Source organism: Heterocephalus glaber, unplaced genomic scaffold (assembly GCF_053883595.1).
Source record: "Heterocephalus glaber isolate CG9 unplaced genomic scaffold, H.glaber_assembly_v1.0 deba00000122, whole genome shotgun sequence".
NCBI lineage: Eukaryota > Metazoa > Chordata > Mammalia > Rodentia > Bathyergidae > Heterocephalus > Heterocephalus glaber.
The window spans coordinates 72,923,696-72,944,982 of NW_028258138.1; the positions used below are offsets into that span (position 1 = coordinate 72,923,696).

Below are 21,287 nucleotides of genomic sequence, written 5' to 3' on the forward strand. Positions count from 1 at the left end.
AGCCTCCCAAGAGTACCTGGGATTACAGGTGTAAGCTATAGTACCTGGCTTCACAACTGATTCTAAAAGGCAATTTTTAAAACTCCATATCACTTACCAATAATCTAACTATACTTCATGAAGAAAAATGCTAGGAATTTAGTGTGCTGAAAATTCAATGAAACATTACTATGTCATGACACCAAAACAACTAATTAAAGAGTAATTATTAGAATGGACAGTCTTAGGACAAAAAAGGCAAACTCTCATCATGCCCATCAGTAATAACAAATCTGGAGTATCTTATTCTAGTTTGCACATTTTCAAGTGGGATGTCAGTAAACTAAAATACAAGCACGAAAGTAGTAAAGTGGTAAAAAGACATATTATGTGAGAAAACCACTATTCTCAACATGTTGAAAGAAGACTTTTTCAGAAGAGTAGCAAGATACACCTTTCCTTCATATACAGTGGACCCTCAAGTTACAACCAGCCTGACATACAAACGAGTTAATTAGGTTAATGGGAGATTCATCTGCCTCTTGTTCTATAGCGTGTACCCAGGTAAACGTCCAGACCTCAGCTCTATTAACTTACAACCAACTTGAGTTACAACCAGCCCTCAGGAACCAATAGATTTCGTAAATCAAGGGTCTACTGTATTTAGTAAGTTGCCACATAAAAGACACATTTGGTGTGTCATGATGGTAAGTTTTTATTATGTTAAGTTTTTAAAATCACTAATGATTCCAAACAACCATAACTTACCACGTAGTGTAGGGGTAGGATGAAATATTTACTATTAACATTTTAATAAGGTTCAAATTATCTTTACTTGCTCAGGGTGACAGTATCATACTCCATTCTAAGCATACCAAAAGGGTAGTGAGCTATCCTATCCAGTAACAAATCCATACTTAAGTTGCAGTGGTAAATTGCTAACATTAAAATAAACAATTACTGCTTTCTCAAGAAACATTATAAAGAAGTTTTTCTATAAGAAGAGTGGAGTTTCTTAATGACTTAAAATCTTGATTATGATTCACTAAGGTCTTTTGTAAAATGGCTGAAAAACTGGGCCGGGGATTTAGCTCAATGGTGCTCCCGACTGACTTGCAGCAAGCAAGTTCGAGCCCCAGTACCAAAAAAAAAAGATGACTGAAAAATTAAAGGTAAGATCTCATCAACAGCCAGGCATGGTGGCACATGCCTATAATCCCAGCACTTGGGAGGCTGAGACAGGAGGACTGCCGTGAGTTGGAAATCACCCTGGTCTACATAGTAAGACTCTGCCTCAAAAAACAAACAAAACAAAAATCTCATAAACACGGCCAGGGATTTACCTCAGTGGTGCTGCACCTGCTTCACAAGTGCAAGGTCCTGAGTTCGATCCTCAGTACCAAAAAAAAAAAAAATCTCATAAACAAGTGAAAAGCCATTATTCAAAATTATGCATGTGTACATGTATCAATTTTTTAACTGACTAAAATGGACTTCAAGCCAGGCGTGTTAGTGCACCCCTGTAATGCCAGCACTCAGGAGGCTGAGGCAGGATTCCCATGAGTTCAAGGCCAGCCTGAACTACACTTTGAGATCTTGTCTCAAAAACAAAAAACAACAACAACAACAAAAACAACTTTAATTCTAAAAATACACTTCAAATCAAATCATCTGAGACATGAAAACAGATTATGGGAAGGAATATTTTATAGAGATGAAAAGATACACTCATATTTAGAGCTCACCTTTTGAAAGCAGTTTTCTGAATTTCTGTGTTGCAGAAAGTTGTTGCTCTGGGCTATTAGAAAATATCATCTCAATCATGTCAGAAGTAATAACACCACCCTGGGGTAACAAACACAAAGTAAATGTAGTGAGACATTAAACTTAACTGAGAGAAAAACAAAGATAATAGAAGTTACTGCCAGTTACCAATTTAGCCATATTTCTCCAGAAATTTCACACAGGTAGAACAATATTCACACCCAAAAATGTATAAAATGATTAGTGATGTAATGAAGCCAAATTCTTTGTTTATTATTTAAAAAAGGTCTTACTAATGAGAAAGTAATCTCATTAGTAAATGCTAAGACAAGAAGCTTATTATCCCTCCTCTTCTTGCTTATGATTTGGCTGGCTGTTGTTATTATAGAAATTAAATGTTAAGATCTAAACAATGGTTTTTCATGACCTCTAAACCTCAAGCAGCTGCTCTAGCTCTACCACGTCACCCTATCTAAATCCTATGCCCAGCCAACTGTGATCACTTCTAGATATTTTTCCTGATGATTTGTTAATGTCTGGGTTCCCCCATTTACTGTAATCTTCTTGAAAGCCAAGACCCCCTTTTCTTTGTATTTTTTCAAATTAATTTTTAACTGACACATAAAAACATTAACAACTACATATTAATGAGATGCCATGTGATGTTTCAATACATGTACACACTGTGTACTGTTTAAAGCAAGACCCTATCCACCTGACCACTCTATCACTAATGCTGGCATACAATCATACAAATGTTTGGCTCAACCAACACGGAAGAAGTACACAGTGGTATTGAATAAATCATAAATTCTAGCCACTGCCAAATTCAACAGCAAACTCTTAAAATTCTTATTTTTCTTGCTTTGTTAAAACTATTTTCTCACTTTATTATAACCTGGTGCGGGGTTGGGGGGTGTCTGGTACTAGAGATTGAACCAGGGCCTTTGTACTCAGCTACAAAAGGGTCTTGCTAAGTTACCCAAGCTGGGCTAGAATTGTGACCTTCCTGCCCCAGCTTCCCAGTGTGCTGGGATTATAGGCATGTACCTCCCACCAGTATTTTAGTAATTTAACAGACATTTTCAGTTTCCCACTATTTTCTTGTTTTATTATTCTTCCATTTCATACTAAAACCCATGTCCATTATCTTCTCAGGATCATTAGTCACAATGAAACAAAAGTTCTTAACATTAATTCGCAAGATGAATTGTAAAACTGTCCTGCTGAGTGTAAATGGTGAGTGTAAATCCTGGGTGATTGGTAAGCAATATCTAACACTTAGGAACACCTATAGGGGAATATATGAAGCATATGCTCAAGAGTGAGAGAAGTAATTCCTGTCAAAGTTCCAAGACCGACTCCTAAATAAACAAAGGCACCTAAAGACTTATGAATATCTTTAAACGCACACCCACACACCCAGCTATATACATCTCTGTGTGTTAAAACATTTATATTTACATAAGCAATTATCTTTTTTTTCCTTCTCATATTGTCTTCTCACATAAGCTGTACTGATTTTACATCCTGGTATTTAAATTACAGGGCATCAAGAAAAGGAGTGAACATTACCCAAGAATTTTGCATCCTCTTCTTCTGGAAAGGGTTGATACATATTCAGCTACATGCAAGAAAGTGCTATCATCTTAGAGGGAAGAATAATTTTGTTGTTTCTTTGAGACTTGGCATGGTGTTAGATGTGAATGAATGCTAAATTGATAATAGACTTTAATTTTATGTGTTAACTTGATTAGGTTATGGTAACTAGTTACCTGGTCAAAACACTCACTAGTTTAGATGTTACTCTGAAAACATGTTTAGTTAGCAAGACCCTGCCTCATCTCAAAATAAAAAATTAAAAAGGGGTGGAGGGATTAAGGACGCAGCTCACTGTGAATTCCCTGGTTCAATCCCCAGTATGGGGGAGGGGGGGAGAAAAACAAAATGTTGTAGATGTGATTAAAATTTAACTCAGTTCATGTGAGTTAAACAGATTGCTCCTCATGATGTGGTTTACATCACCCAATCCGGTGAAGGCTGTAAGAGCAAGGACTGAGGTTTCTCGAAGAAAGAATTCAGCCTTCAGACAACATCAATTTTTGCCTAATATTCCAGACTGCTGATATGTCAAACAGATTTCAAATTTGTGAGCTAGCAACCATGTGAGCCACTTAACTCTCTCTCTCACTGGTTCTGTTTCTCTGAAGAACCATAGTACAGTTCATAAAACAATATATTCACTTAATACCCAATATACAATACATAACAATATATCGACTTAATTTTTAAATTGGAAAGACTAAATTTCTGAAGGCCCTAGAAAATGGCAGTGTTGGCAACAATGTCTAAATCAACTCCAAAAGGAATATACTCCCTTCTCAATTCCAAAAGAAAATAAGTACATGTAACCAGAGATCTATGAAATGAAATAAAAAAACCCAAAACTATAAAATACTGTGCATAATATGCCACCATTTGCACTAAAAAAAAAAGATGGATAGGGAGCATTTCCTTCACATACAAGCTCTATAAAAGAGAAAATAAGAACTGAGTAATCATGGTTGCCACTGAGGAAAAATACTGGATGACTACGTTAGATGATACTTTTCTCTAAAAAACAAAAGTGGGGCCGGGGATTTAGCTCAGTGGTTCTGCTGCCTGCCTCGCAAGCATAAGGACCAGAGTTCGATCCCCGGAACCAAATAAATAAAATAAAAAATAAAAAACAAGTGTATATATGATCTATTTAAAAATTATACAATTATAATACACAGAAATACATAGGTCTCATCCACACAAAGCATAATTTTTGTAACTATGTAAATCAAAAAAGTTACATGATGCTTTAGAACAGAATATTCCAATAGTTCTGGGGTTTTTTTGGGGGTTTTTTTGTTCTTTTTTTTGGTGCCAGGGATCGAACTCGGGTCCTTGCGCTTGCACAGCAGGCGGCGAAACCACTGAGCTAAATCCCCGGCCCCCAATAGTTCTGATATAGAATCAACTTCTAGGCCAGGGATTTAGCTCAGTGGAGCCGTGCCTGCCTTGCAAGTGTAAGGTCCTGAGTTCGATCCCCCATACCAAAAAATAAAGTCAGAATCAACTTTTAAAATCATATACTTGTTGAATTTGTAATTGTCAGGGTTTTTTTGTTTTTGCTTTTTTTTTGGTACCAGGGATCGAACTCAGGTCCTTGCACTTGCGCAGCAGGCGGCGAAACCACTGAGCTAAATCCCCGGCCCTGTAATTGTCAGTTTTAAGGAATAATTTTATTCTTAAATATAATTTTGAGGGGGTAATTTTAATTTTTAAATTGATATGCAATAATTGTAAAAAATTTGTGGTACAAAAGGGGTGTTTTGACATAAATTCTTTATAAGTTTTATAGTTGAACTAATTTTTGTAATTTAATTTTGTTTAAATGTACATTATCCAAAATACAATGAAACAGTTATTAAGAGATAAATATTAAATAGTAAATATATAGCTTCTTTTTAAAAATGAAATGCCAGGACAGGGATTTACTTAGTGGTGCTGCCGCCTGCCTCACAACTCCAAGGGCCTGAGTTCGATCCCTGGTACCAAAAAAAAAAAAAAAATGCCAAGTACTTTTTGTAGTTATCTAACCTACCCACTGATTAAAGTCAGGAAGAGATCACATTATCTTCAAAACAAGCCCTTTTGTTTTTCTGGTACCAGGGATTGAACTCCGGACCTTGTGCTTACAAGCCAGGCGCCGGAACCACTGAGCTAAATCCCTGGCCCAAAACAAGCCCTTTTTATTATTTTACTTACTGGTGCCATCTCCATGTTGTTGATCTGGGCCTCATGAAAGCCACCATCTGACATAACTTCTTCTTCTGTTTCTTCTTCTGCTGTAGCAACATTTCTTCGCTTGAATAACTGAAAAATAAGGCTATCAGTAATGCAATTCTAACACAAGGGAGTTCAGCATACAAATACTAGATATTTCATTTAAAAATCAAAAGGAGTGGAGCTCTCTGAAAGTCATCTTTAGAATTCTACAGTTTGTGGTACCTTAAGTCTTACCTGAGGAGGAATAATTTCAGATGTACTGACAATCTAATAGAATTTATTATCACTACTGTATATGCATAATCAATACCTGATGAGATAAAACCTACCTTAGAAGCCTTGTGAGTGCACGATACATTAAAAAAAAAAAAAAAAAAAAGGTTGGAAAAAGGACCACGTGTAGCCATTTCTCACATCTCTCTATACGAAGCAGGCAACAGGATGGTCTTAACCAGGCATCAAGCTCACTCTGCAGAGCTAGTTTCTCTCTCTCTCTCTTCACTTTTTCAAATAAACTTTGCAAAAAAGTGGATTGAGGCGTCTAGCCTTCCCAATCTCTCCAAGAATCAGTGACAACAAATGAGGACTCTTTGAACACTACTTTATTTTAAAGCGTCCACTAATTTGCACAGGGGAAGAACAGTTCTCTCCAAAGTCAGCGCAGTAAGATGCTTCCTGTTTTATCCTTGAGAATCCCATCAGCACATTTACTCATCAAGCCATGAAGGAGAGACAGTAACCTATCTTCCCATCCTAAACAACTAAAAAGCAGAAAAAAATACATAAAATAACATGGTTTAGTGTTGAGAGCTATTCTACATAAATTCTGCGGAAAAATCATTTCATAATAAAGTAGGACTATAGCTATCTAAGGCTCAATGTTGGGTTGTCCATGAGCCGGCTTTGGTGGTAGGAAACAACTCCAGTTTGCCTCTAGTCACAGCAGAGGCCTCAAAGGTCCGTGAGGCTGTGGTGCTCAAGGGCAAGATTACATCAGCTGAAGACATCCTGGTTCTTTGAGAACCAAGTAGTAATACAAAAAGAGAAAAGTTTCATCTGGGGAAGGACAAATTCCTTATCAGCTTAATTCATCCCACCTACTGTTGTGAGAATGCTCTCCTTTTCCCCCTGATCAGCATGAGATTCTGTGGAAGCAGGATCACCACCACCCTCTAAGTCACCCATATGCCCTCCAGTTATTGTGTGTGCCTAATAAATAATGACTAATATGGAGAGTCTTGGTCTTTGCCCACTCTGAGGCACCGACCTCCCGGCCTCCCATATACTTTGAAATTACACAAGTCTCTACTGTCTTTTTTTCTTTAGCCCTTGCCATTTCCGAGGTTTGATCAGCCTCAGACAGTTCAGACATTCAACAATCGATAGCTAGTGAAAGTGATTTCTCAGAAGGAATACACAAGATCAGATCCATGACTGCCTTGGATTACTGCCTGGACAGTTTCCAGGCTGAAATGCAGGGAGGGCAAATGCAAACAGAGCTTACATACTCCTTGAATTAAGAGTTTAGAACTGAGGAGGAGGGCAGGGCATACAGAATTCACAAGGCAGAATAAAAGGAAGGAAATTAACATACAGAGAATTTCAAAGATCTATAGAAGGTTCCCTTTGAGTCTAATTTCGTACTGATCAGTGCATAATTATCTTCTTCCAGAAGACAGAAGCAGAGGGAATACTTCCTAACTCATTCTTTGGGGGCAGTATTAACTATCATTAGTGCTACAATAAAGAAGGGAGTGTAGGTATCTCTGATATACTGGGTTCATTTCCTTTAACTATATACCCAGTAATGGGACAGTTGGAGCACATGGTAGTTCTTTTGTAGTTTCTTGAACCTCCATACTGTTTTCCATAATGATTTTACTAAACATTCCCAACAGTCCCACCAACAGTGTACAAAGTATACAAGACTTCCCCTTCTCTATCCTTGCAAGCTTTTTAATTTTTTGTCTTTTTATTACAGCCATTCTAAGAGGGTGAGATAATATTTCATTATGGGTTTTGATTTGCATTTTCTGTTGATTAGTGATGTTGAGCTTTTTTCACATACTTCTTAGCCATTTTATATCTTCTTCTGAGAAATGTCTATTCAGATCATTTATCCATTTTTAAATCAGATTGTATGTTTTGCTGTTGACTTTTTGGTTCCTTATATATCCTGGATATCAATTCCTGGACAGACAGTTGTGCCTCTTCACTCTGCTGCTTATTTCCTTTGCTGTGCAGAACCTTCTTAGTTTGATATAATTCAATTTTCTATTTTTGTTTCTGTCACCTGTAATTTCAGGGTCTTATCCAAAAAAGGACTGCTTTTACCAATGTGATATATATATATGTTCCAGGCTCCAGTCCACAGTTTCTGGCTTATTAGGCCACAGAACCAAAATTTCTCTTTCTCAAGGACAGTCACAGAAACTACAAGCCTTTCCCCTTTTTGTCCTAAGAGTTGGCCATAAAGAAATTTTCTGGCTTAGCCCTAATAGGTCATTAAGACTCCTCATTCTAGTGGGGTCCTGCCATATAACCTGAATGGAGAAACAATGCTGAGGCAAGAATGCTACAACAGACAGCCCTTGCTGCGTTTCCCCAATCAGTTTATTAGCATGAGATATCGAATGAAGTCTCCATTAACACCCAACAGGATAGGAGTCACAAAGCCTCCAGAGTGGAATACATGGAGGTTCTTTGAGGATGGCCTGCCTGAAAAGAGCATGGAAGTCCTGTGCCCCTTCTCCTATACCTTGTCCCATGCACTTCTTCATCTAAATCCCTTATAACTTTTTATAATAAACCAGTAAACATTTCCCTGAGTTCCGTGAACTGCTCCAGCAAATAAATCAAACCCAAGAAATGGGTTGTGGGAACGCTGATTAATAGCTGGCCATCAAATGGAGATAAAACAACTTGGAGCTTACAACTGGCATCTAACGTGGGGAGGGGGAAGGACATGACGTGGAAACTGAGATCACCCTGTATCTACTTGTATCCAGTTAGTGTTACAATTTAATCACTATTAGAGGATATTCAGCTGGTGTATGTTGTCTGTAGAACTGATATCTTGCTTGCAAGTAGAGAGAAATCCCTACACCTTTTGAGATCACAAAAGTCTTCTATATTGCATGGAATGAGAATAAAGACAGGCAATCTATTTTTCCAAAGTATTCCCTGGTTTCTTCCAATAGGTACATAGTTTCAAATCTTGTATCTCTGATGCATTTTGAATTGATTTTATACATGGAGATGGGGACTGGTTTTATTCTTCTATATATAGATATATAGTTTTCCTAGCGCTACTTTGAAGTGACTGTCCTTTCTCCAATGTATGTTTTTGGTGCTTTTTACTCTATGTATTTTTTTTTTCTTATACCAGGAATCAATCTCAGGACCTTCCACTTGCAAGGCAGGCACGGTGCCACTAAGCTAAATCCTCTATAAATATTCTTGAGATCTGGTATGCAGCTATGCTGAAACAGTTTGATACTTTCGGACCTTTCTTGTGATTTGTTAGGCAGATCTAGAGCAGTGCCAAGTCCAAAGCTAATTAATTTCTACTACGAAAGCCAAGACTTTCCTGAATCCTCCAAAAAGTATGAGTTTTCCTAGTCTGGTTAACGCTAAGACAATCACGACTTGTATATTACAGTTTGTCAGACTATAGGGTGCCTAGACTTGTTAGCCAAGTAAACTGAGGGGAAAAAAATTGACGGAAACATTGGATGTCCACAAGTTTATCAACTTGGTTATTCCAGAAAATATTTTTTGTAACTAAAAATATCAAACCTCCACTCTTAATCACTACGGTTTTTATGAACTTTTTTAGCAAAACCATGTTATATATTATCTTCTCACGCTGGTGCAGCAAGAATCTATGTAATTTAAAGTATTTCAACAGTGAATACAAAGTATTCCTCTTTCTTACATGAAAAACTTTAAGTACTAGCACAGTCAGAATAGTAGCAACTAGTAATCTATTTTCCAAAAAATAAATTTTTAGTTTGGTCTGTCACTATTATCTTGCCAGAGGTGATATATGCACCCAGATAAAAAAATTCTAGTCTACTAAAAGATGTAGATTATCTTTGTGTACTTGACAGCACCATCTGCCATAGCATCCTCAAATCTAGATGCTCAGTTGGCAGAAGCTAGAGACTTTTCCAGATAGATGACACAGCAACTGTGCAAAGATAAATAATTTTGTATTTCCGGATGGTTACTATTTTACAAGTTAGACATGATGTAAGCACTGCTGCGGTATTAGGAAGCCTGGTTGGGGGGTGGGGGATTGGGCAGATAACATTGGGAATTAAACCCATGGCCTTTAAACTCAGCTATATCCCCACCCTTTTAAAATTTTATTTTGAGACAGGGTTTTACTAAGTTATTAAATTGTCCAGGATGGCCGTAAACCTGAGATCCTCCTGCTTCAGCCTCCCAGAGTGCTACAGGATTACAGGCATGAGCCAACACACCCAGCAGATTTTAGTTTCACCAGTTCTCCCAATACAACTTGGCACATATGAAATGACAAAATTAAGTTATTTATTAAAGCCCTAGAGCAACTTCAGATCTCATACAATGAATATGGTAAACTTCCAACTAACTATAATTTTTATTTTGTTTTTGGTACCGGGGATCGAACTCCAGACCTTATGCTTGCAAGGCAGGTGTGGCACTACTGAGACCCTGGCTATTTTGGTTTTTCGAGACATAGTCTCACTATGTAGCTCAGGCTAGCCTCAAACTCATGGCAATCCTCCTGACTCAGCCTCTCAAGTGCTGGGGTTATATTATTTATAGGCATGCACCACCATGCCCAGCTCTTTCCTAAGCATTTTTAAAAGAAAGTAAAGTGAGGCTAAGTCCTAAGTTCTTTTATAGATGCTCTCAGCTTAAAAATAATTTTTTAAAAAAATCAGTGTACTAAATGCCCTTATGAATAATACAGAATCATAAGATACATTCCTTGAAATTTATTTTAAAATATTAGCTAGTAAAAAAATGTAAAGACAAATAGGAAATAAGGATGGCAAACAGATAACAATTACTGAACCCAAAAAACAGATTCATAATATTCTTTATCCTTTATTTTATATACAATTTTTCAAACTGAAATTTATAATGAGACACAAAGTTTTTATGGTCATTTCAGAATTCACTAACAAAAAATGCTCATAGGGGATTTAGCTCAGTGGTGCCGCTGCCTGCCTCACAAGCACAAGGTCCCGAGTTCGATCCCCAGTACCAAAAAAAAAAGCACAAAAATCTTAAGGAAGCAAACAGACCAAAAACTTAAACAGGGTTTTTGTGACAAAATAGAAACCTGAGAGATTTTCTCATTCTTGCATTCCATTTTTCAGTACCTCCTCTTCCCTGTCCAAAAATAGTGTTGGTTTGATAGTGTAGAGAGGAACACAGATATATCATTGTTGAAATATAAATAAAAGAGAACAGTTGCCAGTTTAAGATGGAACATTTCTTTTTTTAAAGAAATGAACAAAGATAGAGGACCTACCTGCTCCTCTCTTTTCTGCTTTCGTAGCTGTAATCCTTCTTCCTCCCTCCTCCTACGCATCTCATCTGGATTTAGAGATTTGTTCTTGTAACTTTTCAGGCGAAAGTTCTCTTTTCCTGGGGTGGTCATGATTTCTACAAAAGTGTAAAGAGAACAGATGAGAAAGCTTATAGTAAAAAAGTTCTCTTATTCCACAAGTTCAGCCTTAAGCTTACACATGCCCAGATACTAGAAATGATTTTTAACAGCTTTGTTAAAATACACAATTTATCTATTGTATTCATAGCTGTGTACAACCATAACCATAATGTATTTTAAGAGTATTTCCCAAACCTCAAAATAATCCTGGGGCTGGGAATGTAGCTCAGTGGTAGAGTACTTGCCTAGCATGCAAAGCATTCAACCCCCAGTATCATAAATTTATAAAGTACAAAAAACCAAAAAACCCAGAAAAAGAAATCCTGCATCATTTAGCTATCATTCGTATTTCATTTTGGATATTTCATATGAACAGAATCATACACTACACAATCTTTCATGACTTCTTTCACTTAGCATGTTTACAAAGTACACTTACATTGTAAAATATATCAGTACTTCATTCCTTTCTATGGCTGAATAATATTCCATTTTACATAGATACACTGTTATATTTATCCCTTCATCAGTGCATGGATATTTGAGCTATTACTTACTATCTTTTTTTTTTGGTATCGGGGATCGAACTCAGGTCCTTGTGCTTGAGCAGCAGGCGGCAAAATATTACTTTTTGTTATTATGAACAATGGTTCTGTAAACATTTGTGGTTGGGCATGGTGGTGCACACCTGTAATCTCAGCACTAAGGAGGCTGAGGGAGGAGTATTCCCATAAGTTTAAGGCCAACCTGGTCTACTTAATGAGTTCAAGGCCAGCCTGAACTATATAGTGAGACCCAGTCTCAAAAAGCCAAACCAAAACAACCAACTAAACACTTGCGTACAAGTTCTTACAGACATGTTATTTCTCTTGTATATATGCCTAGAAGTGGAACCACTAAGTTATACACTAATCTCTTGAAAGAACTACTGAACTGTTTTGCCAAAGCGGCTTTACCATTTTATATGTCATTTGGCAGCATGTAAGAGGTTGCAATTTCTGTACATCCTCACCAACACTTTGCTATTATGTCCTTTTTATTTAGACTATCCTAGTGGGTATGAACCAATGGTCTGATTTGCAATCCTGATGACCAATAAAATTCAGTACCTTTTCACATAATTATTTGCTAACTATATATGTCCCATTAAAATAGTCTATCCAGATCCTCTGACTATGGGTTATCTTCTTGCTGAGTTGTAAGAATTCTTTTTTTTTTTTTCATACTGGGGATTGAACTCAGGACCTTGCAGTTTCTTGGCAGGCACGGTGCCACTGAGCTAAATCCCCGGCCCTCTAAGAATTCTTTATACAATGTACATGTACCAACTGCCCACAATGAATGTAATCATTACGTACTGTGAATATGTACTAAGTTTTTTAAAGTTTTTTATATATTCTAGATAAAACTATCAGCTATGATCTACAGATATGTTCTAAATATGTTCTCCCATTCTATAGGTTATCTTTCTACTTTCTTGATGGTATGTTAAAGTATAAAAACTTCATTTTGTTTAAGTCCACATTAATCTTTTTTCTTTTTCTGTTCACGCTTTTGTTTTTCTTTTGTTGAGACTTGTAGTTCAGCCTGGCCTTGAACTCACTAAGTAACTGAGGCTGGCCTCAAACTTGTGGCAATCCTCCTGGCTCAGCCTCCTATGTGCTGTGATTACAAGAATGCACCACCACACCCAGAAAATTTCTCTTATGAGCCACCTAGTCTCTGGTGTTGTTATAGCTGCCTGAATGGACTATGAAAACTCTTGTTGACAAACAGCTCAACAACAAAGCATACTATACATATATATACATATATATACGCATATATATGTATATGTATATATATGGTTTATTGACTGTCAAATTTTATTCCTAACAAGCTTTTACCATACAGTATAATATTACCTTGGAGTTTTTCATAGATTTTCTTCATCATGTTAAGCATTTCCCTCCCATTCCTAGAATTATGATCTAGATCTAAAATATTCCCCCTGAAAGTCTTGTGCATTCAGACAGGAATTTTAAAAGGTGATTGGATTGGGGTTGACTATACTCATCAGTGGTTTAATCCACTGATAAAGTCATGTGCTGCTAGCAGATGGGGCTATGTTAGAGGGGTGGATATTGGAGACATGGCCTTGCCCCCAGCTCCTACTTTTTCTGTTTTCTCTCATCAATCCTTCTGTCATGCTTCTTCTACCTTGGAACCATGGACTAAATCTTCTGAAAACCACGAGTTAAAATAAACTTCTTTTAAGTTTTGAGTGTTGGATATTTTGTCCCAGCAATGGAAAAGCTAATACACCTAGTTGTTTAGTGATTTTTATCATTAAAAAGTACTGGACGTGGTCAAGTGCTTTTTCTGTATCTACTGAAATGACAATGTAGCTTTTTCTTTTATTTTACCTCAATTGGTTTTTGGATTTTAAACCAAGTTTGCATTTCTGGGATAAATCCCACTTGGTCATGATGTATGAATATTTCTATATGGTGCTGAACTCAGTTTGCTAGTATCTGCTAAGGAGTTTTATATTCATATTGACTACACAGTGGCGGCAAACCTATGCACATGTGCCACAGTGGGCTGTTTGTGATCACTGAAAGCTCTAAAAGGTTTGCCATCACTGGACTATATTGTACTGTCTGTAGTATTCTTGTGATATCTTTGTCTGAATTTGCTATCAGGGTAAACTGGGCTCCATAAAATGAATGGAGCAATGTTCCCCCATTCTTTATCTTTAGAATACTTTGTGAAGAATGAGTAAAGTATCAATACTTCTTTGTTTGGTAGAATTCAGCAGTGAAATCAGATGGGCCTAGGTTTTTTAATGTGTGTAGTTCTGTAACAAGTAATTCAGTGTCTTCACATCTTACAAGTTTAGTCAGATTACTCTTCATTGAGAGTCTTGGGAGTTTTTGTTTTTCAAATGAATCTATCCATTTCATTTAAGTCATTTAATTTATTGGGATCTAACTTCATAGTATTTCTTCTTACTCCTTTTCATTTTTGTAAGGTCATTAATAATGTCCCGTTTCAAATTTTTTCCCTTCACATTTTTTATTAGTGCATATTGGTTAAACAGATCAATGGATTTCATTTGGGCAGATTTATAAATGCATGCAACATACTTTCATCATCCCATTTCCCCCTCTGGCCCATCCTCCCTCCTAGTTTCACACAGGTGGGGATTTTGTTTCAGATTTGAATGTAAGGACTCTTCCCCTACCATCCACCCAATCTGTTGTTTTACCTTCTAAGGTTTCAGTAACCCAGGATCAGCCAAGGTCCAAACGTATTAAATAGAAAATTCTGGAAATAAATAATTCATAAGTTTTAAATCGCACACCATTTTAATTGTTTTTTTTCCATTTTAACTGTTGATGAAATCTCACACCACCCTACATCATCCTGTATGGAATGTGAATCATCCCTTTGTCCAGTGTATGTAACTATGGTATTTACTTGAAAATAAGATGAGCTCTTATATTAATTGTTGTTCCAAAAGACACAATAGGGCATATTTTCAGGGGATGTCTTACTTTTTCATGTACAACAATCTATGTTTATTCATGTACAAAAATTCTATTATTTATTCATGTATAACATTCTACATTTATTCAAATATAGTCAAGTCATCCCAGAACAATGTCATAGCTCTCCAAATTCTGAATTCTTGCCTGAATTTCTTGCAACTGCATTTCCTATAAAACCACTGACCCCAATCTCTCACTTCCAGCAATAGAGCTGTCCTTAAACGACCACTTCATTTCTATGTAGCCTCCTTGTAGTGCGCTGGTAACACAGCTGTCAGTGATTTTATCCTGTGAATTCCTCTCCTAAGTCATGACCTCTTGCAGGCTGGACTTCATAGAGTTTCCATTAAATCAAGTGTTATCTGAAGACTTAAAAAGATAGGAGTGGCAACAAAACTGATGAAAAGTTAAAAATGATAGTCCACATAAAAGTGATGAAAAATTCCAGGTGCCAAAATTCAGAAAATGTTTATTTCACATGAGTGCATTAAGTACGTCCATTACAACACAGGTTATATTGAATTGTGAACATTCACATTAGATACAACCACATTTACATGTTATCAGGTACGCATGTTGTTTGTGTTGTGTGTTGTGTCTGTACCTGACTTGTCATTTGGCAATTAATCTCAAGTTCACCTGTTTACATAGGCAGTTACCTCTTGTCCAAAGGGATCTGCTTGGGTATTTACAAATACTTAATTGTAATTTACATTATCATTTAAGATTCAATGTCAGTATTATTCAAAACTATAATCAGTATCAGTTATGGGTACTGCTGTAGAAATATTTAAGAAAACATTAGATAAAATTAAGTGCTACAACTTCATCAAGTGTATCAGATCCCAAGAATCAATGATCATTGAGGACTAGGAAATCCATTAACATAATTCACTGTATTTCATAGTTAAAAAGAGGAACAATGACTTCAATAACTGCCAAAGAGGCATTTAATAGAATTTAGCACATATTTGAGATTTTATTCTATTTTATTATTATTATTACAGTTTCTTCGGGTGAAAAGAGGGTATGATAAATGTCATGTTGAAGGCTTTCTCAAAACCACATAGGTACAATGTCAATTTTATAGCTTCTCGAAGAGGCAAAATTATAAACAATAAAAACCTCTCTGCTTCCTGGTCACCAGGCAGTGAGCAGCTTTCCTCTGCCATGGCTCTTTGTCCTACCATGGATCCTGCCTTGGACCTAGCCAACTACAAATTGAAATCTCTACAAACTGTGAGCAAAAATAAACCTTGCTTCCTTGGGGGGCGGGGGGAGCCTGGTGTGTTGGTGCACATCTGTAATCCAAGCACTCTGGTGGTTGAAGCAGGAGGATCACACAAATTTGAGGACAGCCTGAAATACAAAGCAAGACCAGGCCTGACTCAAAAAAAGGGGGGAAGAAAACCCCAAAATCAAACAAACAAAAAAACTCATCAAACAGTAAAAAGATTAGTGGTTGCCAAGAGTCTGGGGGGAATGAGTTGAACAGATGGAGTACAGAGAATTTTATTTTAGGGCAAGGAAACTATTCTATATGATACTATGGCTGGTACACATTACATTTGCCAAAATCTATAGAATGTAAAACACCTAAGAGTAAACCTTAATCTAAACTATCAATCTTGGGTGACGATCTCTCACTGTTGGCTTGTCAGCTGGCCTAATTTGTTTGGGCTGCTACAACAAAATACTAGAGCCTGGGTGGTTCAAACAAATTTCCCACAGTTCTGAAAGCAAAGATGTGAGCAAACAAGAACTCTACTGTACTGCTACAAGTACATAAACTACAAATTGACCCTTGACTTACGAACTAAATTCATTCACGAGGGCTGGTTATAACTCAAGTTTGTCAGGCTTCTCTATACAGCCTTCAAAGCCTCTCTCCTATGCAACTGTAGGCCACACTTTCTTCCAGGAAGATCTCAGTATCCTTAGACAGGCATTGGCTCAGGATTTCTCAATTAACCCCACCCAGGAAAGGATGTTGTAATGTTCCTTCCAGAACTCTTTAAGGGTTAAATCTGTACCTGAGACCATGTGGAAACACAAGGGCTGGCATTCAGGTCATAACTCAAGACCTTGGTCATAAGTTAAAACTATTATAACCCAAGTTGTTCATGTATCAGGCTGGTCTTAATTCGAGGGTCCACTGTAATTCTCTCATCCTATGCTGCAGAGATCAGATTCCTGGGACTATAACTCAGAGAACTTGTCACCAGGTCCTTAAGGATTTGTGATGGCAGAAAGGCAACTCAGGTATCAATTATTAGAGAATAAAAAATAAAATGTGGTAGATGGGCATTATGGAATTCTACACTGACACAAATAAATATATATCTACATACATATACACACATTCAAGAAAAACGGTCTATAATGTTGAGTTAAAAAAAAACAAGACAAGGTCTACAACATCACACTTATGCAATATGTATATCCCACTAAAAATTCATAATGATTCATATATAACAAAATAATGTATCAAATACAATGCCTTAGGAAGGAATAACAGTAGGGTTCAGAAATTTAAGGAAAAAACAATGAAAGGACCATGTATGATCTGATGAATGTGTCAATAACTGAGAAGCACAACTAACTCTAAAACATTTACTGAAGTTAAAAAAAATAAGACTCCCAGAACTAATAAACCCAGCAAAGTAGTAGGATATAAAACCAATACACAAAAATCAATAGCATTCTTGTGCACTAACAAGGAACCCATGGGAAAAAAAAAAAAAAAAATCAGGAAAACAACCATTCACAATAGCTTAAAAAAATTAAGTACCTAGGAATTACTCTAAGGAAGTAAAAGACCTCTAAAAAGAATACATTGAAATAAGAGATTGAAGACATCAGAAAAAGGAAAGGCATCCCGTTCCTGAAGCAGAATCAATATTATGAAAATGGCTACATTAACAAAAACGGTATCAAGATTTAATGCAACTCCAATCCAAATACCAACATCATTCTTCACAGAACTAAGGAAAAAAAAATCCTAAAAATATGAAAGAGACCTAGAATACCTAAAGTAATCCTAGGCAACAAGAGCAAAACACAAAGTATCACAACCCCACAATTTAAATTACAAAACTACAGTCATTAAAAACAGCATGGTACTACCACAGAAACAGACGTGTAGATCAATGGAACAGAACTGAGGATGCAGAAACAATCCCAGACACTTTCAGCCATCTGATTTTCAACAAAGATGCCAAAAACATACACTGGAGAAAATAGTCTCTTTAATGGTATACTGGGAAAACTGGTTATCCATGTTCAGAATAAATTTAGATCTGATCTCTTACTGTGCACTAAAATCAAATCGAAACAGGTCAAAGACTAACATATAAAAACAGAAGAAAAAAAATGAAAAACTCTTGGAAGACATAGGCAAAGACTTTCTGAATAGAAAATTCAATTGCAAAAGAAGTAACATCAAAAATCAACAAATGGGATTATATCAAATTGAAACGCTTCTGCACAGCAATCGAACCAACAAAGACAACCTTCGGCACGGGAAAAAGATTTTGCCAGCTATTCTTCAGAGAACCAATATCTAGACTATATAAACAACTCAAAAAATGAGACACCCCCCCCAATAAAAGACCAATCAAGGGCTGGGAATTTAGCTCAGTGGTTTCGTCGCCTGCCTCGCAAGTGGCAAGACCCGAGTTTGATCCCCAGTACCAAAAAAAAAAAAAAAAAAAAAAAACTCAATCAAAAAATGGGCAATTGAACAAACACTTCTTAAAACTAGTACAAGTCGTCAATGGGTATATGAAAAAGTGCTCAGCATCTCTGCCCACTATAAAAATGCAAGTCAGGGGCCGGAGATTTAGCTCAGTGGCACCACCAGGCCTGCCTCGAAAATGCAAGGTCCTAAGTTCCATCCCCAGTACCGAAAAAAAAGAAAGAAAAAAAAAGAAAAATGCAAGTCAGAAACATGCCTTAAATTCCATCTTATTCCATTAAAGAATGGCTACCATCAAGAAATCACATAATAACAAATGCTGGCGGGGCTCTACATTGTTGATGGGAATGTAAACTAGCACAACCACTATGGAATCAAACTCAGGACCTTGTGCTTGCCAGCCAAGTGTGACACCACTGAGCTACATCCCCGGCTTCAAAATAACTTCGGATTTCCACAGCATCACTGGAGGGAAGAAAGCAATATGGCTACAGTAAAAATTATTTTCAACCTAGAACTTTATACCCAGTCAAATTATTGTTCAAAAGTGAAGATAGAATAACATTTTTTTCAGTCATGCAAGATCTCAGAAAGTTCTGACACCCATGTAACCATGTCTCAGAAAGCTAGTAGGAGACCTACTACATGGAATAAGCCAAGAATATACAGGAAAGGAGAACCAATACAGAAGAAGGGTAAAGAGAATTTATAGATGACATAACAAGAAGGCCCAGAATAACAACTGTTGAAAGCGCCTGGATTGCATTGAGAGGACAAAGGGCTCCTATCAACTCCTAGAAAAACAAACTGGTCAAGAAAGGAAATGATGTAGTACTCCACCCAGTTTTGCAGTGAATATTTACAATACTATAAACACTAAATGTTGACCGAAAAAACACCTCTGATAACTATGTTGAGAAGAGGGGAGAGGCAGTATGTGTGTATGTGTGCAGTGCATGTGTGTTTATGTATTTTGGGGAAGTGGATATGTATGGAGAACCAAGGAATAGTATCTTGCTTAGAGCTAAATGAATAGATAATGACTAAAACTGCTATATTAAGAACAAATAGGGGCTGGAGTAGAGGTCAGTGATAGAGCACTCACCTACCATGCCCAAGGCCCTAAATTCAATCCCCAGCACCAAAAAACAAAAAAGGAAACTGTAATGAAAGGGAGGTATTTATAAGTATGAATACAAACAAGAGGAAATGGCTAAGAGAAAGGGGTAGTGTCTAAGTGCAGCAGCTAAAACAGGAAGCTTTTCAGATATTATTCTAATTTTAAAATTGTATTTTTTAAGTGGTGGTAAGAAACTTGAATAATCTTTCACCTGTTAATAAACTAGATTTTTACAGCATCATTTCAAGTTGCTGAACAAAATACCTCGTTCTAATGGTGAGCAAACAGAAAATCAAGCCTTAATGACTGATGTGAACATAGTATACAAATAGCCCTATGTTTGAATCCTAGCTCCACCACTTACTCTGAGGTAGGGCAGGTAGGTTACCTAATCTACAGTATGATCAGGTATGAGTAAGCACCTCCTCAAAAGGGGTTCTGCAAGGATAATTAAGTATCTGAAATATAGCTGAAATCAAGCCAGGTGTGGTGGTCCAGGCCTGAAATCCCAGCACTAAGGAGGCTGAGGCAGGAGAATCACTGAGTTTGAGGTTAGCCTGGGGTACACAGTGAGTTCAAGGCTACCCTGGACTATATAAGTGAGACAGTCTGGGGGGATATATATGTATGTATCTTGAACTATCAATAGATTTTAGTACTTTTCCTGGGCTTTTCTGTTCCCAAGTTACAAACTCCCTTTCTAACCCCTCTTCTTTGTTGGTCAGAGTGTAGAAAAACAGGGACAGCTCAGCATATATTCCTCTTCATGCTGGAAAATCAATCATGATGATGAAGCACTTATCTTTGTATATGAAGGACAGTATTATTCTTGTTATATGAGGGAGATTATCCCTATTATCCACATTCTGGATTGGTGCCTGCTCTTAAGAATTGTCCCAATTAGTCTACAACACTAGGACAGAGTCAATTTTTTCATTTAGGACTGCTTTATAGGATTAACATCTTTAAAAACAAAACCAAACTGTACATTCATCAGTTTTCATCCCTTCTCTTTCAATGCACATCTTCAAAGTTTTCCACTGCAGGGCCTTTGTAGCCCCCAGTTGCACTGGGGCCACCTCCTGCTTACTGCAAGGGAAGAAAGAATCAGCCTAAGTCAGCTAATGAAAATTGTTTACCATTTTCAATGTACTCTTCCATCATTATAGCGAAATTCATAATCCCTACAAAGTACAAAGCTATCTTAAAAAGAGAGTAATTAGGATTGTCTTTATCACTACTAGGTCAGTCACCTTTACCTGATCTTTTTACACATACAGAGTTACAGAGAAGTACAAGTGTGTTTAAATGTTTTAAGATTTATTATAGTAAAAGACACAGTGCCATTAATGTCAACCTACTACCCCTCTGTTCAGCTACACTTATCCCATTGTTCCTGCCACTTTCTGAAACTTTTATGCAAGTCTTTTTTCATTTTTAGTTGCACTCTCATGGCTGCCTTGATAAAGCCATCAAAATGTTACCTTTCTCGGTTATTCTGATGTTAGGAAAGAGCCAGAAGTTGCACAGTGGGCCAGATCTGGTGAATAAGGTGGATGAGAACACTGCTTCTATAAGCCTCCCTTTCCACTGGATGGCAGCAGCACTCATTGTATTTTTTTTCTCACTGTATTTTTGATCACACCTTCTAAAGATACTCACAAAAGAGGACTTCCAGAACTGCTTAAGAACAAGTGGTGCATAGTG

The 21,287-nt window shown here is 36.9% G+C and overlaps 1 protein-coding gene across 6 annotated transcripts in view; it reads right to left on the minus strand.

Annotated features, from left to right (window-relative positions):
* The window catches only part of Kpna1 (karyopherin subunit alpha 1), a 50,227-nt gene that overhangs the window by 25,927 nt on the left and 3,013 nt on the right, over positions 1-21,287 (minus strand). For 4 of the 6 annotated variants that reach the window (XM_087209341.1, XM_087209363.1, XM_087209356.1 and 1 more), the window contains 3 exons: positions 11,093-11,226; positions 5,542-5,649; positions 1,725-1,824 (listed from right to left, as the gene is read on the minus strand). In XM_087209341.1, coding sequence (XP_087065467.1) covers positions 1,725-1,824; positions 5,542-5,649; positions 11,093-11,221 — 337 coding nt within the window. In that variant the 5' untranslated portion in view covers positions 11,222-11,226. Of the gene's footprint in view, positions 1-1,724; positions 1,825-5,541; positions 5,650-11,092; positions 11,227-14,480; positions 14,540-21,287 lie in introns of all 6 variants that reach the window. The other 2 variants (XM_087209345.1, XM_087209351.1) reach the window with 1 other exon arrangement.